Source organism: Lissotriton vulgaris, chromosome 2_1, assembly GCF_964263255.1.
Source record: "Lissotriton vulgaris chromosome 2_1, aLisVul1.2, whole genome shotgun sequence".
Classification (NCBI taxonomy): Eukaryota; Metazoa; Chordata; class Amphibia; order Caudata; family Salamandridae; genus Lissotriton; species Lissotriton vulgaris.
The window spans coordinates 844,995,247-845,011,277 of record NC_141687.1 but is presented as its reverse complement, the minus strand read 5'-3'; the positions used below and the strand labels follow the sequence as shown (position 1 = coordinate 845,011,277).

At 44.9% G+C, this 16,031-nt stretch overlaps 1 protein-coding gene across 5 annotated transcripts in view; it reads right to left on the bottom strand.

Moving 5' to 3' along the window:
- Positions 1-16,031, bottom strand: part of AGAP1 (ArfGAP with GTPase domain, ankyrin repeat and PH domain 1) — a 1,113,642-nt gene that overhangs the window by 95,335 nt on the left and 1,002,276 nt on the right. For all 5 annotated transcript variants that reach the window (XM_086956296.1, XM_086956297.1, XM_086956294.1 and 2 more), the window contains one exon: positions 10,462-10,684. In XM_086956296.1, the coding sequence (XP_086812422.1) occupies positions 10,462-10,684 (223 nt within the window). The remainder of the gene's footprint in view (positions 1-10,461; positions 10,685-16,031) is intronic.

The following is a 16,031-nucleotide window of genomic DNA, read 5'->3' as shown; positions in this document are numbered from 1 at the left end:
ATAGCTGATAAGCTTGCTTTTTCAATTTCACGGTTTAAATACGATCTCATGATGCCCTATGACTTGTCTTTCACAGCTGACTGCTGGCTCTGTTAACAAGTGCTGTGATGTCACAACTTAACTTCACTAATTTACTAAAAGTGTCTAGAAGTGTCACAATTTGCTGGATCTGGTAACAAGTGCTGTGATGTCACAACTTAACTTCACTAATTTACTAAAAGTGTCTAGAAGTGTCACAATTAGACTGTAATAAAAACACGTTTTCATGCAGCCTTCTATATGTTATAAATAAATAAAAGACACCAAGTATAGCAGCCATTTGTCCCTAGAGAGTTATATACAAGGTTTGGCAAACATTGCTGTTATTGCTTGTGGGCATTGACCCATAGATGTGCACCCACGATATTTAAGAACATTTCTGGCTTTCTCAGTTTTACAGAAAAGTTGTAAACCTTACTAGCCATTGTTATTTCTCACTTGGATTTTGTTCAATCAATTAATCACACAGCTTTATTTGATCTTTTGTAAATAGACCATAAAAGCACAACAGCTCATATAAAATGTGTTAATATGGCCTTTCTTGGAATGAGTAAGTACCTGTTATCGGAATGCACAGGCTTCAGCATGCAGCAGAAGGTGTTTTCACTTGCCTGAGGAAGATTGACCATATATCTTCAGCAAGAAGAGTCTTCTACAGATTCCAGGTAGCAACAGACAATCAATTTAAATCCTTCGCTGTGATTCAAACCATCGTGTAGACTAGAGATCTGGCCTTCCTGAGCCAACGTTTAAAGCATTGTTTATCGCAGAGACACATGGGGTCAGGGAAATGCCCTCTAAGTGTTTCAAAATACAAATAGATGAAATGTGGAGAAAGTGCTTTCTCAGTGTGTGCAGCCAAGCTTTGGAACACACCGACTTAGACCTTGAAAGAAATTAAAAACCAGAAGTTATCTCAAAGCTAATTTATTCTTCTAAAAATGGATGCTTATCAGACTTTCTGCTTAAACAGAAACCCAGCAGACTTTTTAGCTCCTTTTGTTTCCTTTCTGTCAATATTCTCGTACCAAGAAATTTAACAAAAAAAGAAAAATTGACAAAATGTTGCACAGTTTTAGTGGCGAAGAGCCTTTACATGTGCAGTGTAAAAATAAAGGAACTCAAAAAGGGACACGGTAACAAGTAGAAGAAACAAAAGAGGATTTCAGCGATTTATGACATCATCAGTAGCGTCCCATATTCTAAATGAAATGTAAACACATTTGACACAGTGGTAAAAAAACACACCAGGGCAATCTGCAAGAGCTCCACACAAATCCGTACCCTGAGGTATGGAGGAAAGCGTTAGTATATGACTGCATTTCCTACCTGGGTAGGGTCTGCAATTAGATAACCCTGGACTACGGAGATATCTGTGCTAAAAAACAATGGGTCCTCCATGGAATGATACAGAAAGACATTAACCACAGGCACGAAAATTGAATAGACATTAAGAGATGACCTCTTGACTTCCATCAACAGACCAGTTCAGCAGGGATATTTTGATGTTTCTTAAGGTAGTGGCATTTTAACCATATACAGTGGTGATATTTCACATTGTGAGAAGTGTGGACCGGAGCATAACTGCTAAAGCACTATAAAATAATAAGTACCCAGACTTGCAACTTTTCCAACCTTGCCTATATCGCAAAGTAAAAGCGCCGGACTCTCCAGATCCGATGTAGAGGTCAGACTACAACTCTATGCACCTCTAGATGCTTTGGAATAACCATGTAGCTGGCAAAGCATTTCAGACTCCAGGCCTGTTCTATAATATCCTCAATTCCAAAGGTCTGATAGCCATAAGACTATAAATTCACTTTAATTCTGTGAAAGGAAGGAAGAACATTTCGGTTTTAAAAGCTATTGACATTATTAAAGAGCATCTCGTCTCTACAGCTGGTAAAAATCTTGAACCAGTAAATTTTGTGCTGGTAACGAAACCCGAAGAAGCTATGGCGCAGTACTGGATGAATAAATGTTCAAATAAAGACATATAGGCAGAATTTAAGGGGTCTACATTTTTCAAGGCAAAAACCTAAAACATACTTTTAGATTCTCAAAAAACAGTGGAATCAATTAGACCAGAGAAACAACGAACTACAATTTTCAACATTATTCTGACAATGTATTGGGTTAACTCACATCATTCTCAGTTCATAGCTGTGCCTTTTTTACAGAGATGCTGCAATATGATGGTATGTATGATGTACTAGTCTGCAAAATTGAATTGGGTCCGTAGAATGTCATACAACTTGTAAATAGATATGGGTACTTTCGGAATAGAGGCAGCATTAGAGGTGTGTAAAACACCTCTAATGCTCACAGTGTAATGACTTGCATTGCACATGACCCTGGAAGGAGGTAGCCTGCTCACTCTTTTCCTAGTTTACACCAGATTCCACAAAATGTTCATCATTGTTGTCGCTGTGCGCTTGTATGCTGGGAAGTGTAGCATTGACCGCTCTGCCTTGAAACTCAGGAATTTAAAAGAAGAAATGTTTAATTCACCAAGAAGCATACACTACTTACAACTAACCAAGCAGAGAGCATTCTGGTTCCATTTCTTTTAAATAACACTAGATTACGTTGGATCACACATGAAGAAGCATTTGCAAAGCCAAAAGGTCTGGCCTTAGCAAACTGCTAAAATCTTCTTTTTGCCACAAATCTCACAGAATAAAAACAAACATGCTGCATAAATACGGTACACATACTCTTGCAATAAAAATGGAAATAAAAAAAAATAGTAGAATATTATGGGTCCTTCACAGCATGAGGATCTTAGAACATGTGCTCAGAGCATTAGAACCCTTTCTTAGTCGTAATGCACAAAACGGGTATATTAGCTTTGAACCCTGAAGATGTAGTTTAAACACACCAGGATAACTACTGCAATAAATAAAAAAAAGGATATAGACTGGGAAAAAAGCATCAACAGAGTAAATTATTGGCCTGAAGCTCTGTAACTGAAATGTACTTGTTTCTAGGCTGAAGCACACACGTGATCATGCCCAATCCTATTCCTAACAGTGCAAGAGATCCAATGTCTCAAGTGGCCTGTGGTGGGCAGAACCAAAATGTGAATGACAACTGAACAGGCCAATAAATGAAAAGGGCTGACCCAAAATGAGGCCAGCCACGGGCTGAAGCTCTCTCTTGATCACACCTAATGACAACACTGATCAGTAGGCATATGAAAACTAAGTATTTTGTTGCTTTAAAAAAATGCAAAAAAGAAAACAATGGTAGAATTCTGCTTTAAGGCTGAAATATACACCTGAAAAAAGGGTATAGGAAAAGAAAAAAATCGAATAGACAGTCATTTTATTAAAGTAAACTCTGAACTCCCCTGGCAGCTGCTGGGCTTGGCGCAGAACGCAGCCGTCTGGGCGCGATTGGCAGCGAATGTCATCGCGGCGCGCACGGCACGTCCGCTGGGCCCGGCGGCGTGGCTTGGTCCCCTCGTTGCCATCAGATGCGATCACAGGGCCCGGGCGCGATGCGGAAAACCGGGGACTGCGGGGGGGACGACACGTCAACAAGTCTCCGGCCGCTGCGAGGGGGGTGCGGGGAGCTTCGCGCGATCCGGGCGACAGTAACTCACGTTGAGTTGCAATTAGTGGCGCTGTCATTTCTGGGCGCTCCTGCCAATTAATTAAGGCTGTCAAACGGAAAAACAGCGACATTCACATGATAATTAATATATGGGGAGACGAGGAGGACGGCAGAGCGGCCCAGCCAAAAGAATTCCCTGGGAGCGATTACAAGAAGAAGAGAGAGAGCGCGAGGGGGAGAGAGAGAGGATGGAGCAGCGAGAGAGGAGGAAAGTTAAACTGTCCTTGTTGTAATTGTTAACTCTGATCTCGAGCAGGAGATGATGCGCTGATTAAAAACTCCTGATCGGGCCCTGGGCCCAGCACAATCTCCCGGCCGCCGATGATGGAATCACACGAGTTTATTCATACCATTAAGCTCCAGAGAACTTAATTGAAAGCAGAGCCGAGTTGGGACCTTGACAGGCAGGAGGTCACAGTAATTGCTGCCGGACATATTTAACATTAAGATAATCAGGCCATTAATTACCCCTTGGATCATTAAATCAGCCACTTGCAAAATGAAATTTCAGCCTCTATTACTCACTTCAGGGACCACAGGGGTGGCTTTTTAATTTATCAGTGAGCCGGAGTAACAAAGGACTGGGCTGGGAGGGGGGAGATGAGACGGCAAGGGTGGGGGGCACATGAGAGGAGCCTGGTAATGGGGGTGTTCGGTAGAGGCAGGAATATCAATCTGCCATGGTGGGTGATCTTGGCAAATTAAGTAGGTGCGATGTGGCGGGCTCCCCGAGTGAGGAGCAGGGGTGGGGGCAGTGTGTAAATAGATGAGGGCAGACATGGCACATGATGGCCTGCACACCACTTAGCAGGATAATAAAGGAAATCAGCCTTGATTATCCGCGCTAATTTGGACACTGCCGGTAGCTTGTTATGCGTGTTCTGAGTAGCATTTAATTAATTCAATTGCTTGTTAATGGTGAAAGTGACATGAGGGGAGCAGATGTCACCCACTGCAGATGGGGCCTGGTCAGGAACCCGCAGCAAAGCATCTCGCCCGCCCGCCCTTCCTAGTACCCAGGACTGCCGGCAGTCAGCCCCCTCTCCCCACTGTCCAACAGTGGGGTACGGTGAGGTGTGTTGTGATGAACCTTCCTCAGAGGACATTCGGTCTTGGCACTTCAGGCGCTCACCAGGCCAGAGGAGGGACACGCAGCCACGCAGGAGCTGTACTGGTGCAGACTAGAGGTGCGTGCTGCGAGAATACCACTCCCAGCGGTAGCGTTATGGTAGGGGGTCGCAGAGGTAAGTCTCGCTTACCGCCTGGGAGGGGGAGTTCCTTAGCTACGGTGACCAGATGTCCCAGATTTCCCCAGACAGTCCCGGGGTTTCAAGGTCTGTCCCGGTATCCTGACACTGGTTTTAAATACATGCCTCGATTTTTGGGACAAAGGTCTGGTCATTCTGCAAAGCAGAATAGAAAGGTATGCTCACCTTTCACAGGGGCCTCTGCAGTCTCAAATAATTAAAGTGATGCACCTGTTTTTTGTCAGGCAACACACAAGGAGGTACAGCGGATGCCCCCACTAAAGGAGAGAGAGAGAGAGGAGGAGAGCAGGGGTGCGCAGGGTGGAGGTCCTGCCATACCGTGTTAGGATATAAAATATATACATACATAATAATATATGTATTGCCTACTGGCAGTTGCCAGTAGGTATAGATCCATGTTTCCATAGGACTTTTTTTTTGGGACTTGCCTATAACTTTGCTCTGTTCTGCAGGGCTGTGTTTCCTGTCTCCCTTTGCTTGAGCTATGATTTTTGTAGCCTTTATTTTGGACTATATTTTACATCATGTCTCTGGGACTGTGACTCCTGCCCATTACTAGAGAACGTGGGTGCTTGCTTTCTCTAGCTAGGGGTGTGTGCCCTCTCTCCCCTCTTGGCAGTGAGATCCATAATTCTAGATCAGAGTGTGCCTACTTTTCCTGAGCAATTAAGGATACTTTCCTTGTCTAACGATTTTGGAAACAGGAAGTCAATATTGCTCTAGCAGCAGTCGGCTTTAATTTGTCAATGTGCACCCACAGTTTGACAGATGTGGAGGGGACAGTGGGAAGTATTTAGGCGAAACCAACTACTACATTCAACTCCGAATCATGGGTCTGTCAACACAAGTCGCAGATTTCTCACTTGGCAATCTTCTCTACACTCGGGAAGATTCTTTGTAATTAGTATATTGGTAAACCTGCCCTTTACACCTTAAAACGTGACAAAAGGTTGAGAAAACGCCCCCTGATTCATAAACTGTGCAAGCTTCTAGATACTAAAGTTGACCCTCACAGATTAAGAAGATGGATTTTAAAGAAACACAAAATACTGCCCAAGAGTGAAAGCAGAGAGGCCTTCCTTTTATAGCGAGTGAAATCAGGCACATCTCCCATACTTTTATTCACCAAACAATTCACCAAGTAACCAAGGATCACTAAGATTGCCTTGGAAATAGTCTTCTGTGAAGGAAAACTAATGTTCCAGGAAATTAAGAATCACTTGGTCAAGAGATGAAGAATACTATTTTAGGAAACTGGGCTTTAGCGCCACATGTGGGATAACAGCTGCAGTGACTACAGAAAGGACAGAGGATGAACAGAATGCAGCATTGCATGTCTCTAAGATGGTGGATACACTGAGAAAGCCAGGCAAGGTGGTTTTAAATCCAAAACAGCAGGATTCAAACAGCGCCTAACCAGTGAGTTTAAAGTTATGTGATATGGTGCAGGCTGGGATATTCCACAGTGGGGCATGCTAACCTAGCTATGAAATACGTAGGTGCAGAGCAGGATAGTCTGAAGAGCACAGCAAAAAAAGCACTACAGGGGAGGCGCCGGCACAGTATACGTACATCTGGAATGAAAGAATGAACAAGAATTAGCAAAGCCATTATCTCTCACCATTTAAACCTATTGGCTTTACCAGTAAAACAAGGCTACTACCGTAAAGCTGATGCTGAACAACACCTGGCAAAAAAAAAGAAAAAAATACCCCAACATGACACACACCAGTGCTTGTTTCATAATGCTTCTACTTGTCTACAGCAATAAACTACACATCACCAACTGAATGGGCATGGGATAACTAATACAATCTTCTACATGCCTCTGGCCAAGAGGACTTTAATTTAGCCCACAACTGCAGTTCCCAACAAGCTACATACAATGATAGCTTCTTGACATCTCGCACTGACCATCAGATATGGGTTGATCGTAAAGTCTATCACTGCAGATCTATCCACCATTTCCCCCTCCAACCAATGTCTTCTCAGGACCTAAATGTTAAACAAAATATTGCAGAAAAACAAAAAACAACCCAGTGTAGTAACCAGGAGTGGACTATGAAAATAGGAAATACCAAAATCACACCTGCAGAGCAGCTCAAAAGCTTACTGAAAAGCAAACTGTGCGTCCTCACACTTCATCACACTGTTGAGAGCTGTGTATCATAACACTATAACCGTAACTCAGTGGTCCTCATGCACAGCATACAAACACTCCCCAGACAGGATCAGAAAGACGACAACACTCTTCCAACCACATACCCTACATTGTGCAGCACACCTCCAATTTAAACAAGTGCTTTAGCAGCCCACATCAGGGTAGTAAGTGCTATATGAATGTTGCAATACATCCCACATGCACACGCAAGATGCTAGGGGGAACCCAAAATTACAATGCCATTAGCTTGCACACCTAATGATACATAACCATTTTGGTATTTTTTTTTACTTAATTTACCAGTCAAAGATGGCAGTAAATTAATAAACATAAAAAACATGCCAGAGTTTTTTTTTTTTTTTAGGAAGGAGCTGCGTTGCAACACATTGCAGCTCTTGTGCCCCCAAGAAAGATGTGTATATTTTTTTAAAGAAAAAGACAGGGAAGGTGAACAATGGAGGGGAAGAAGGTAGCAAGAGCGGTGGTTGGGAGATGGGGTAAACACCGACGAGTCACGGGAGCAGTAGTGGAGGGGTAGCAATGGTAAGGCTGGGCAATAGAGGAGCATTTAAGAAAAAGTAACACATTTTGATGAGGGAAGCAATGGATGAGCATAGGGGCTGGATTTCAGTCTGGAAGTAGCACACGAGGAGAGAGCAATAAAATCAGCACTCCAGTGGAGCGTTGAAAAAAAAAAAGGAAACCATAGTTTCTTGAATTTTAGCAGTGGGAGGATACAAGTCATCCAACCAAAAATGGAGTAACGAAGCAGTGCTCCAGGGGTAGGACAAACACAAGAAGGGTATGGAAAGCCATAAAATAAGAAGTCAGCAAATGAGAGACAATAAAGTCAGCCAACTGTAAGCAATGGGCTGGCACAAGCAGACAGTAAGTACTGGTATATTCCACGATAGGTCTTTGACAACATACAGCTCAGAGCTGTCTGTAGGCGAGACCTAAAAATGTGAGGTGAAAGACGACAGATAAGTAAAGGCACTGACATTTCACCTGACAGCTGATATATCATAATTTTGTTATGAATGAAGGAGCTTGGTCTAGAGGCAATGGTACTTAAAAGTGTGTAGTTGAGAAAGTTAGAGAGTGTGTGTGTGATAAGATTGGTGGGGGAAGGGGCAGGTGAATATGCTTTTCATGAGGACAATGTCTTTTTGACATTACCTTTCCTTCTTCTATCACCACATCACCCCATCACCCCATTTGTGTCAGAAACTGACACTGGAGGACCGGGATCACTCAGTAACCTGTTTAACTTATTCAAAGCTGAGATGACAGGCAAAGGGGATGAAATCCAGGGGATGATTTAAGAATTTAGGAAAGCTCCAAGGAATTGCGAAGAGACTCTACAGCTTGAGACAACCACATTCACAATGTCTCACACCTTGAAACAGTCTTTTTTGTTTTATAAACGGGTGCAACTGCTCTTATTTTGAATTAGTTAGGAATCGACCCCCCTGCTTTAGGTCTTCAGAAAGGTTGAAACACAGCTAATCAAATTGTATCTGAACTAATCACTAGCATCCTTAACCTCACAAGGTAGACATTTCCCCATTCCGCTTGACCTGAATGTTTGCTGTGATCATTCCCTCTTCAACAATTATTCTAACCCCTTCAATCTTACCATGTGTTTTTCTGATAGGTTGTGGTAGTGGATCAAACATAGTTGTTTCCTACATCCTGACAGTACCCACCACCGTAACCGCATTTAATTTCATTTTCAGTTAATGCCTGAAAATTTTCCTACATGAATGTACACAGTTGTTACAACAATAAGAGTGCAAATACTGCAAATAACAGCCGTACCATAAGAGATGTTGAATAAAGGGAATGTAACATATTGGCAGGAACACACATAGGGCAATTAAAGGGATAGCACACGTGTCTGGAGACTGCTCCTAACATTAGAGCAAAGCATTTCCATATGTCATACAATCTGAAAACAGGTCATTTACTACGGGTTGGCTCTTAATGCAGTGGTCACCTGGGGGTCATGGGCATATACATTTTGTAGTGATAATTCTGGGCCAGGAAATCCTACAGGACTGAACAGGCAAAGTGCCCATCAACACCCGACCTGGCTATCCAGCTAGCAATGTTTTTTGAACGTGTGGAGAGACGCCCATGTGGCAGCCAGGCAAATGTCCAGAACTAACGCACTGTGCACAGCCTTTGGAATGGTGGAATGAGCATGCAAGAGAACGCGCACCATAAATGAATGTCGCACCGGCCTTCACCATCACTAAAGCATGGAGGTGTAGGTTGTGCAGGCTTGGGCGGGAGACTCAACCCTGCTGCTGCATCAGAATTTCATTCTGAATGGGGAGCCGAATTGGAGAACATCTGCTCATGGCCAAGAAGTCAGCATAACACAGTCTCCTCATCCAGTCCAAGGCCACTAGGATGAATTGGGCCTGGTCTTTTCTGATCTTTTTCTGCAGGCTGGGCAGGAAAGGTGTACAGGAGTCCCAAACCCAATGCCGACGTAAGACATCTCGGAGAGAAGACTGCCTTGCGTACAACGTCATCTGCCAACGTGCAAGGGAATTACTATGAAAGCTTTTTGATTCAATCTGATGCCTGGGGAAATTCACAAGATTTTTGGTGTCCGCCACTAGGTATTTGGGAGAAACTCACAGGTGCGAATAGGAGAGAGAAAGCAAATAAGTTAACTTAGCAATACACTAGGGCCAGATAGCTTGTCTAATACTTTGGTCAGGTTTAAATGCATATGAGGACACCTCCACCACACTGTTTGAGAGAAGACTTTACAAGAATCTTTGCGAATCATCAGATTTGTCTCCATTTGCAAGGGGGATTGTACAAATGATCTTGCATCCTTTCAATATTATTATTTTTTTTAGCAGCAGTAGCAAAATGTCATCCAGATGATACCCCCACATTTGACAAAAAGGGAGACTGAAAATCCGACACTCCTCTTATACAGGTGTGACCCATTTCATGTTTAGGCCCGTGGCACCTAAAGTAGAAAAGTTTTGGTTCTCACTTTCAAACATGAAACATGGCTGGGATTTTCACTCAAATCCAAGTCAGAATGTCGCTTTCCAATGCAGTAAAAGAAAGGTGGTCAGCTGACCTCAAGGACCTTCTTCTCCCTTTAGCATCACACTGGTGCCAAACAAGGAGGTATCCATACATGGCTCAGGAAAGAGATTACTTACCTAGACATCCCCTTCATGAGAAATGTTTACATTTTATTGTACTTTAAGAGACTTAAAACTATTTGTTCACAAGTCAGGTTGTCATGTTCCACTGCAGTGTACTATAGCTGTGTCTGCTCAGAAAGTCTTCACCATTTATAATACACATGCAGCAGCTACGGACATCCGTTGGACTTACCTTGTGGAGTCCGAGGAGGGCTTCATGCGTCCCTGACTGCTTCCCTCCCAGATACTGTTTGCCAGTTCATTGCCAATTGATGACATGATTTTGATTAGCTCCATGGTCCAGTCATCCAAGTCCAGGGAGCGGACGCGGGATAGGTGTGTGCCGAGGTTTCGATGGATCCCTGAGCATTCAATGCACATCAGCGCACCCAGATTCAAACTGGCCCAATCTGGATCTGTGGGACAAGAGAGGGAGATAGGAAGCGGAGTCAGGAACGGATTCACCTAAAAGGAGCCTTAGCAGCTGTGCACTAAGAAGCAGTAAAATCATACAGGTCCACTCAAATCACACACATCACGGAATATACCACTGAGCCTATAGAAGTTAGTGCAATGGGAAGTCAAAACCGGTCCATTTATAAAAAATTAGCTTCACCAGCATATTTTATTGGTGGGGCTATTGGTCATGGATGTCTGTGTTGGTCACATGACTGAACGGCTAATACAAAACCAAGGTATACACTCAAAAATATATAAACATACGATAGTTAATCCAGTCTGAAAAAATGTGTATGTCTGGAGAAGGGGATTTCAAATTTACATCTCAACAGTTCAGCTAAAATAAAGTTATGTGTAATAGATAGCTAATTTTGTTCTCATTTATTTTGATTGTCAAGCTGAACCCAAAGCAAGCGAAAGCCGTGCCTTGAGCAACAGGAGTCTCACTGCTTCTCTTTGTAAAATAAACTGCTCACACAATGAGGAACACAAAAGTACAACAATGTAAGAAAAGTAAGACATACTTCAACTCTTTTTACATGCTGGTAAATAAAAAAACTTTGTTCAGATTTAAAAAAATCCACAGTAACAGAAAAAAAAACTGTCCCACAGTTTCTCAGGGACTCTTAGCTTTAAAAAGGTACAAGTTTTAGGCGGTGATGATCCTGTCTAACCTCTTCTCTTGTTTCTCATATTCTAGGAGCATCACCGTGACTTCTTCCTCCAACAAGAGTCTCATATAGCTCCTAGGGCCCGCTACACTTTCTTTCATCACTTGTGTATTTCCTTTTCGGAGTCCTCAAACTATCAACTTGTTTTACTTTCTCTGCCCCTTTTGCCACCTCTTCTTTACCGTCTGATTTCCTCCATTCACCAAGCCTCGTACAGAATAGCCTCTCTGGAGCCCATTTCTCCTCTATGAGATCCCAGGAATCTTCTATAAACTCTTCTTTCCATTTCCAATGCCTCACGGCAGCTGGTATGAATGAACATTTCTTCTCCCTCAGTAGCTCCTTACCAACATGGTATATTACTCAAACTGTAGCTCAACTGATAGTACTTTTACTATGCTATAAGCCAGTAGCAGCCATTTGTAGTATGAAGTAGTGAAGTGGGGGAAGGTAAGCAAACAAGTTACTTACCTTCGGTAACAATATATCTGTCGGAGACATATATTAGTTATAGATTCCTTATCTTAGAATTACCCCCAGGAGTCGACTGGAACCGGAGATTTTTTTCTCAGCAGTACCCCTGCGCATCGGTTAGTGGCATCGGTTGACTTTGCCCTCGTCGTGATTGCCGGGATGATATTGCGGTATCTACTTAGACGCCGCTCCTTTGAACTAACGTCAGTTTTTTTTACACAACATTCCACGCCAGAAGCGCCGAGCCATGCAAGACACTGACCGTGCACAAAACTAGGGCCCTGACAGGGAGTCCCTTACTCTAGAAGTCAGTTCGCAGAACGGGGAGGATGGGTGGGGCAGTAAGGAATCTAGAACGAATTTATGTCTCTTACAGATATATCGTTACCGAAGGTAAGTAACTTGTTCATCTGAAAGAGGCTATTAGTTATATATTCCATACCTTAGAATAGATACACCAGCAACCCCAGAGGTGGGTCTGCGAACTAAGTTCACACCAGAAAGTCCTGGAGAACTGAACGGCCAGAGAAGCAGTCTCTCCTGACTTGGCTATCCAGGCAGCAATGTTTAGTGAACGTGTACAGTGATGCCCACGTGGCTGCCTGGCAGATGTTACTGAGGGAGACTCCACATCCCAAAGCAGTAGTGGCTGCCGTCGCCCTGGTGGAATGGGTACGCAGTCCTACCAGCGGCTCCTTTTTCGCCAAGAAATAACAGTTCTTAATGCAAAGGATGACCAACCAAGAGATGGTCTGTTTTTGCATGGATCGACATTTCTTGGCACCCACATAGCCAACAAAGAGTTGATCGTCCACCTGGAATTGTTTTGTGTGATCCAGATAAAATGCTAACACACGTTTTGGAGGATCCAGACGGTGGAGTCTTTCCTCCTCCTCCTTGGGAGGATGCGGGGGCGGGAAGAAGGTGGGCAAAGTGATGGTCTGTCCTATGTGGAAAGAAGTAACCACCTTGGGTAGAAGAGAAGGCCTAGTTCGACAACCTTGTCTGGATGGACAGCAAGGAAAGGAGGATTTGAAGATAGAGCCTGAAGCTCACTCACCCTGCGAGCAGAGGTGATAGCACCCTGAAAAGCAGTTCTTAAAGTCAAGAGTCTGAGAGGACAATTATGCAGTGGCTCGAAAGGAGCGCACATAAAGTAAGTTAAGACCTGATTGAAGTCCCAGTGGGGCATTACAAAAGGAATTGGAGGAAATAGGTGGGTAAACCTATTTACAATAGGGGACTTGAAAAGAGAAGGCTGATCAGGAAGGTGAAGAAAGGCTGAAATGGCCGAAAGATAGCCTTTAAGGGGGCAAAGAGCAGAGTCCTGCTGGGCCAAAGAAAGTATGAAGAGGAGAACCTCAGAAAGAGGGGCAGGATGGGGATCCACAGCCTTTGCTGCGCACCATGCCACAAATGTGTTCTATCTACAGGTGTATACTGTTTTAGTAGAAGGAAACATGGCTGCCAAGATGACATTACAGACTTTGGAAGGGAGGTCGAAAGCTGTCATCTGTCGCCGCTCAATCTCCACGCAAGGAGGTGGAGGCTGGACAGGTTCAGGTGGAGGACCGTACCCTGCTGCTACAACAGAAGAGCCTCCTGAAGAGGCAGTCTGATCGGAGGATCGATGGCCATGTTCAAGAGCTCTGGATACCAGACTCTTCATTGGGCCCGGTCGCGATTGATAATCTTCAGCACTCTCGGCAGAAGTGGTATAGGCGGAAAGCCGTATCAGGTGTTGAACCACCAGGGACATGCCCTGATGTTCCAGCCACGTCCAAAGGCAAAGAGCCACTTAGCATAGGTCCACGACCCCACCCGCCCTGTTTGTTGCAGTATTACATGGAGGTGGTGTTGTCCGTGAACACTTGCACTACCCTTCCTCTGACAGAAGGAAGTAATGCCTTCAGTGCAAGACGAATCTCCCGGAGCTCCAGAAGGTTGATGTGGAGCTCGGACTCAGCAAGAGACCAGAGGCCTTTGGTCTCTGCCTCTCCCATGTGGCCGCCCCATTCCAGGAGTGACACATCTATCACCACTGTGAACTCTTGCTAGGGAAGTGAGAGGGATCTGCTGTTGACCTAATCCTGGTTTGTTAGCCACCACTGCAATTGGTGTGAACTGCCCTTGGAGATTTGGACGCAATCTGAAAGATTCCCCTGATGCTTGTCCCACTGCAGATCCTGCATATGCCACCTGGAATGATCCATCAGCAGGAAGCAGGAGGCCATGAGGCCCAGCAGCCTCAGGGTCATTCTCACCGAAATTTGGATAGAGGCTGAAACATCGGTATCATAGCCCGAATATCTCGGACTCGCTGCTCGGGAGGATAAGCCCGAAAGTCTGCTGTATCCAGAACTGTTCCGATGAAAGGAGCTTCTGAGAGGGAATCAGGTGTGACTTGAGCATGTTGATAGTGAACCCCAGCGAGAGCCGGAGGTCCGCCATAGTCTGGAAGTGGGGGACGACAGCTTGGGGGGAGCTTGCCTTCAACAGCCAGCCGTCGAGAAAGGGGAAGACTGAAACCCCTGATCTGCGCAGATGAGCTGCGACCACAGCCATCACTTTTGTGAACACTTTAGGGGTAAGGACAAAGGGGAGCATGGTAAACTGAAAATACTTGTGGCCCACATTGAACCCTAGGTAACGCCTGTGGGCTGACAGGATGGGGATGTGGAAATAGGCGGTCCTGCAAGTCCAACTCTACCATCCAATCTCCAGGGTCGAGAGCAGACAGGACCTGAGCCAATGTCAACATTTTGAACTTCTCCTTCCAGAGGAAGTGGTTGACGTCCCTGAGATCCAAGATAGGACGCAGGCCTTTGTCCTTTTCGGGTACCAGGAAGTAGTGGGAATAACAACCATGACATACTTCTGGCACAGGGACTCGCTCGATAGCTCCTTTGGTCAAGAGAGCCGTAACTTCCTGACGGAGAAGGGTTAAGTGACCCTCCGACATGCAATGTAGTGCTGGTGGCATGGAGGGAGCGGTATTATCAAAGGGGAGGGAGTACCCCCTTTGGACTATCTGCAAAACCCATTTGTCCAATGTGATTTTGTGCTAGTGGGGGAGGTGATTGCGGATCCTGCCACCCACTGGCAACTGAAAAGTCAGACTAGGAAGGTTTGAAAGCAGCTGTAGGGGGGGGCATTGGTTGACTGACCCACCCTCTGGCCCCCAGACCCACAACGCTGAGTCCCACGTCCCTGCAGGGGCTGGGTGGTTCGGGCGGCCCTGTGGCTCTGGGTGGAACGTGGTGGGCACCCCATGAAAGGGGCAAAAGGCAGACTGCATGGGGCGAGAGGTTACTAGAAGGCCGAGGCCGTAGCCCTAGAGTCCTTGAAGTGCTCGAGCACCTTGTAACCAAACAGGCGACGGCCATCAAAGGGCATGTCCAAAAAGGTAGATTGGACATCCCCAAAGAAGCCAGAGGTTGTCAGCCAGGCGTAGCCTCTGGGCTACCAATGCGAAATTCGTGCTACCCAGCGAGTCAGCAATATCCAGCGTCTCGACCCTTAGCAACAGTGCAGGCAAGCACGGTCCGGGCCTCCTCTGGGCACTGTGGCAGCACTTGCGCAACCGTGTCTCACATCGAAAATGTGTGTAACGGCCCAAGAGACATGCAGTGTTCACTGATTGCAGTCCTAAGCTGGTGGAAGAAAACATCTTCCCAAGATGGTCCAGCTTCTTGGATTTGCTATCTTTAGGAGGTGTAGGGAAAGCGCTACCTTTCGAGGATGAGGCTACACAGCTTTACCATATTTGCAAACCCTACGCTCTGATGTCCAACATACTGTCAATCCCTTCCTACATAAAACTATTCTGACTGGAAACGAGGACCCTCCTTGACATGCTCTTCTTGGCTTGTTCAGAACTGATACCAAATAATAAGAGTATAGACCTATACTGGAGAACCAGAAACCCTACTTCTACCATTTCTCAAGGATCAGTCTGGCTGCTGCCAGAGATAAATCCAGGAGGTTTTCAGAGCTTTCATAGGGGGGAAACGATCATTAAAAAACACATAAAGAGGCAGGTCAACATAATGATTCATCTGCCTATTTTGTGGGTCGAACAGGAGTGTCTTCCACTTTTAAACTGCTTTCAAATACGCACATTAGCATAAAAAAGCAAATATATGCAGCCAGAGTAAAA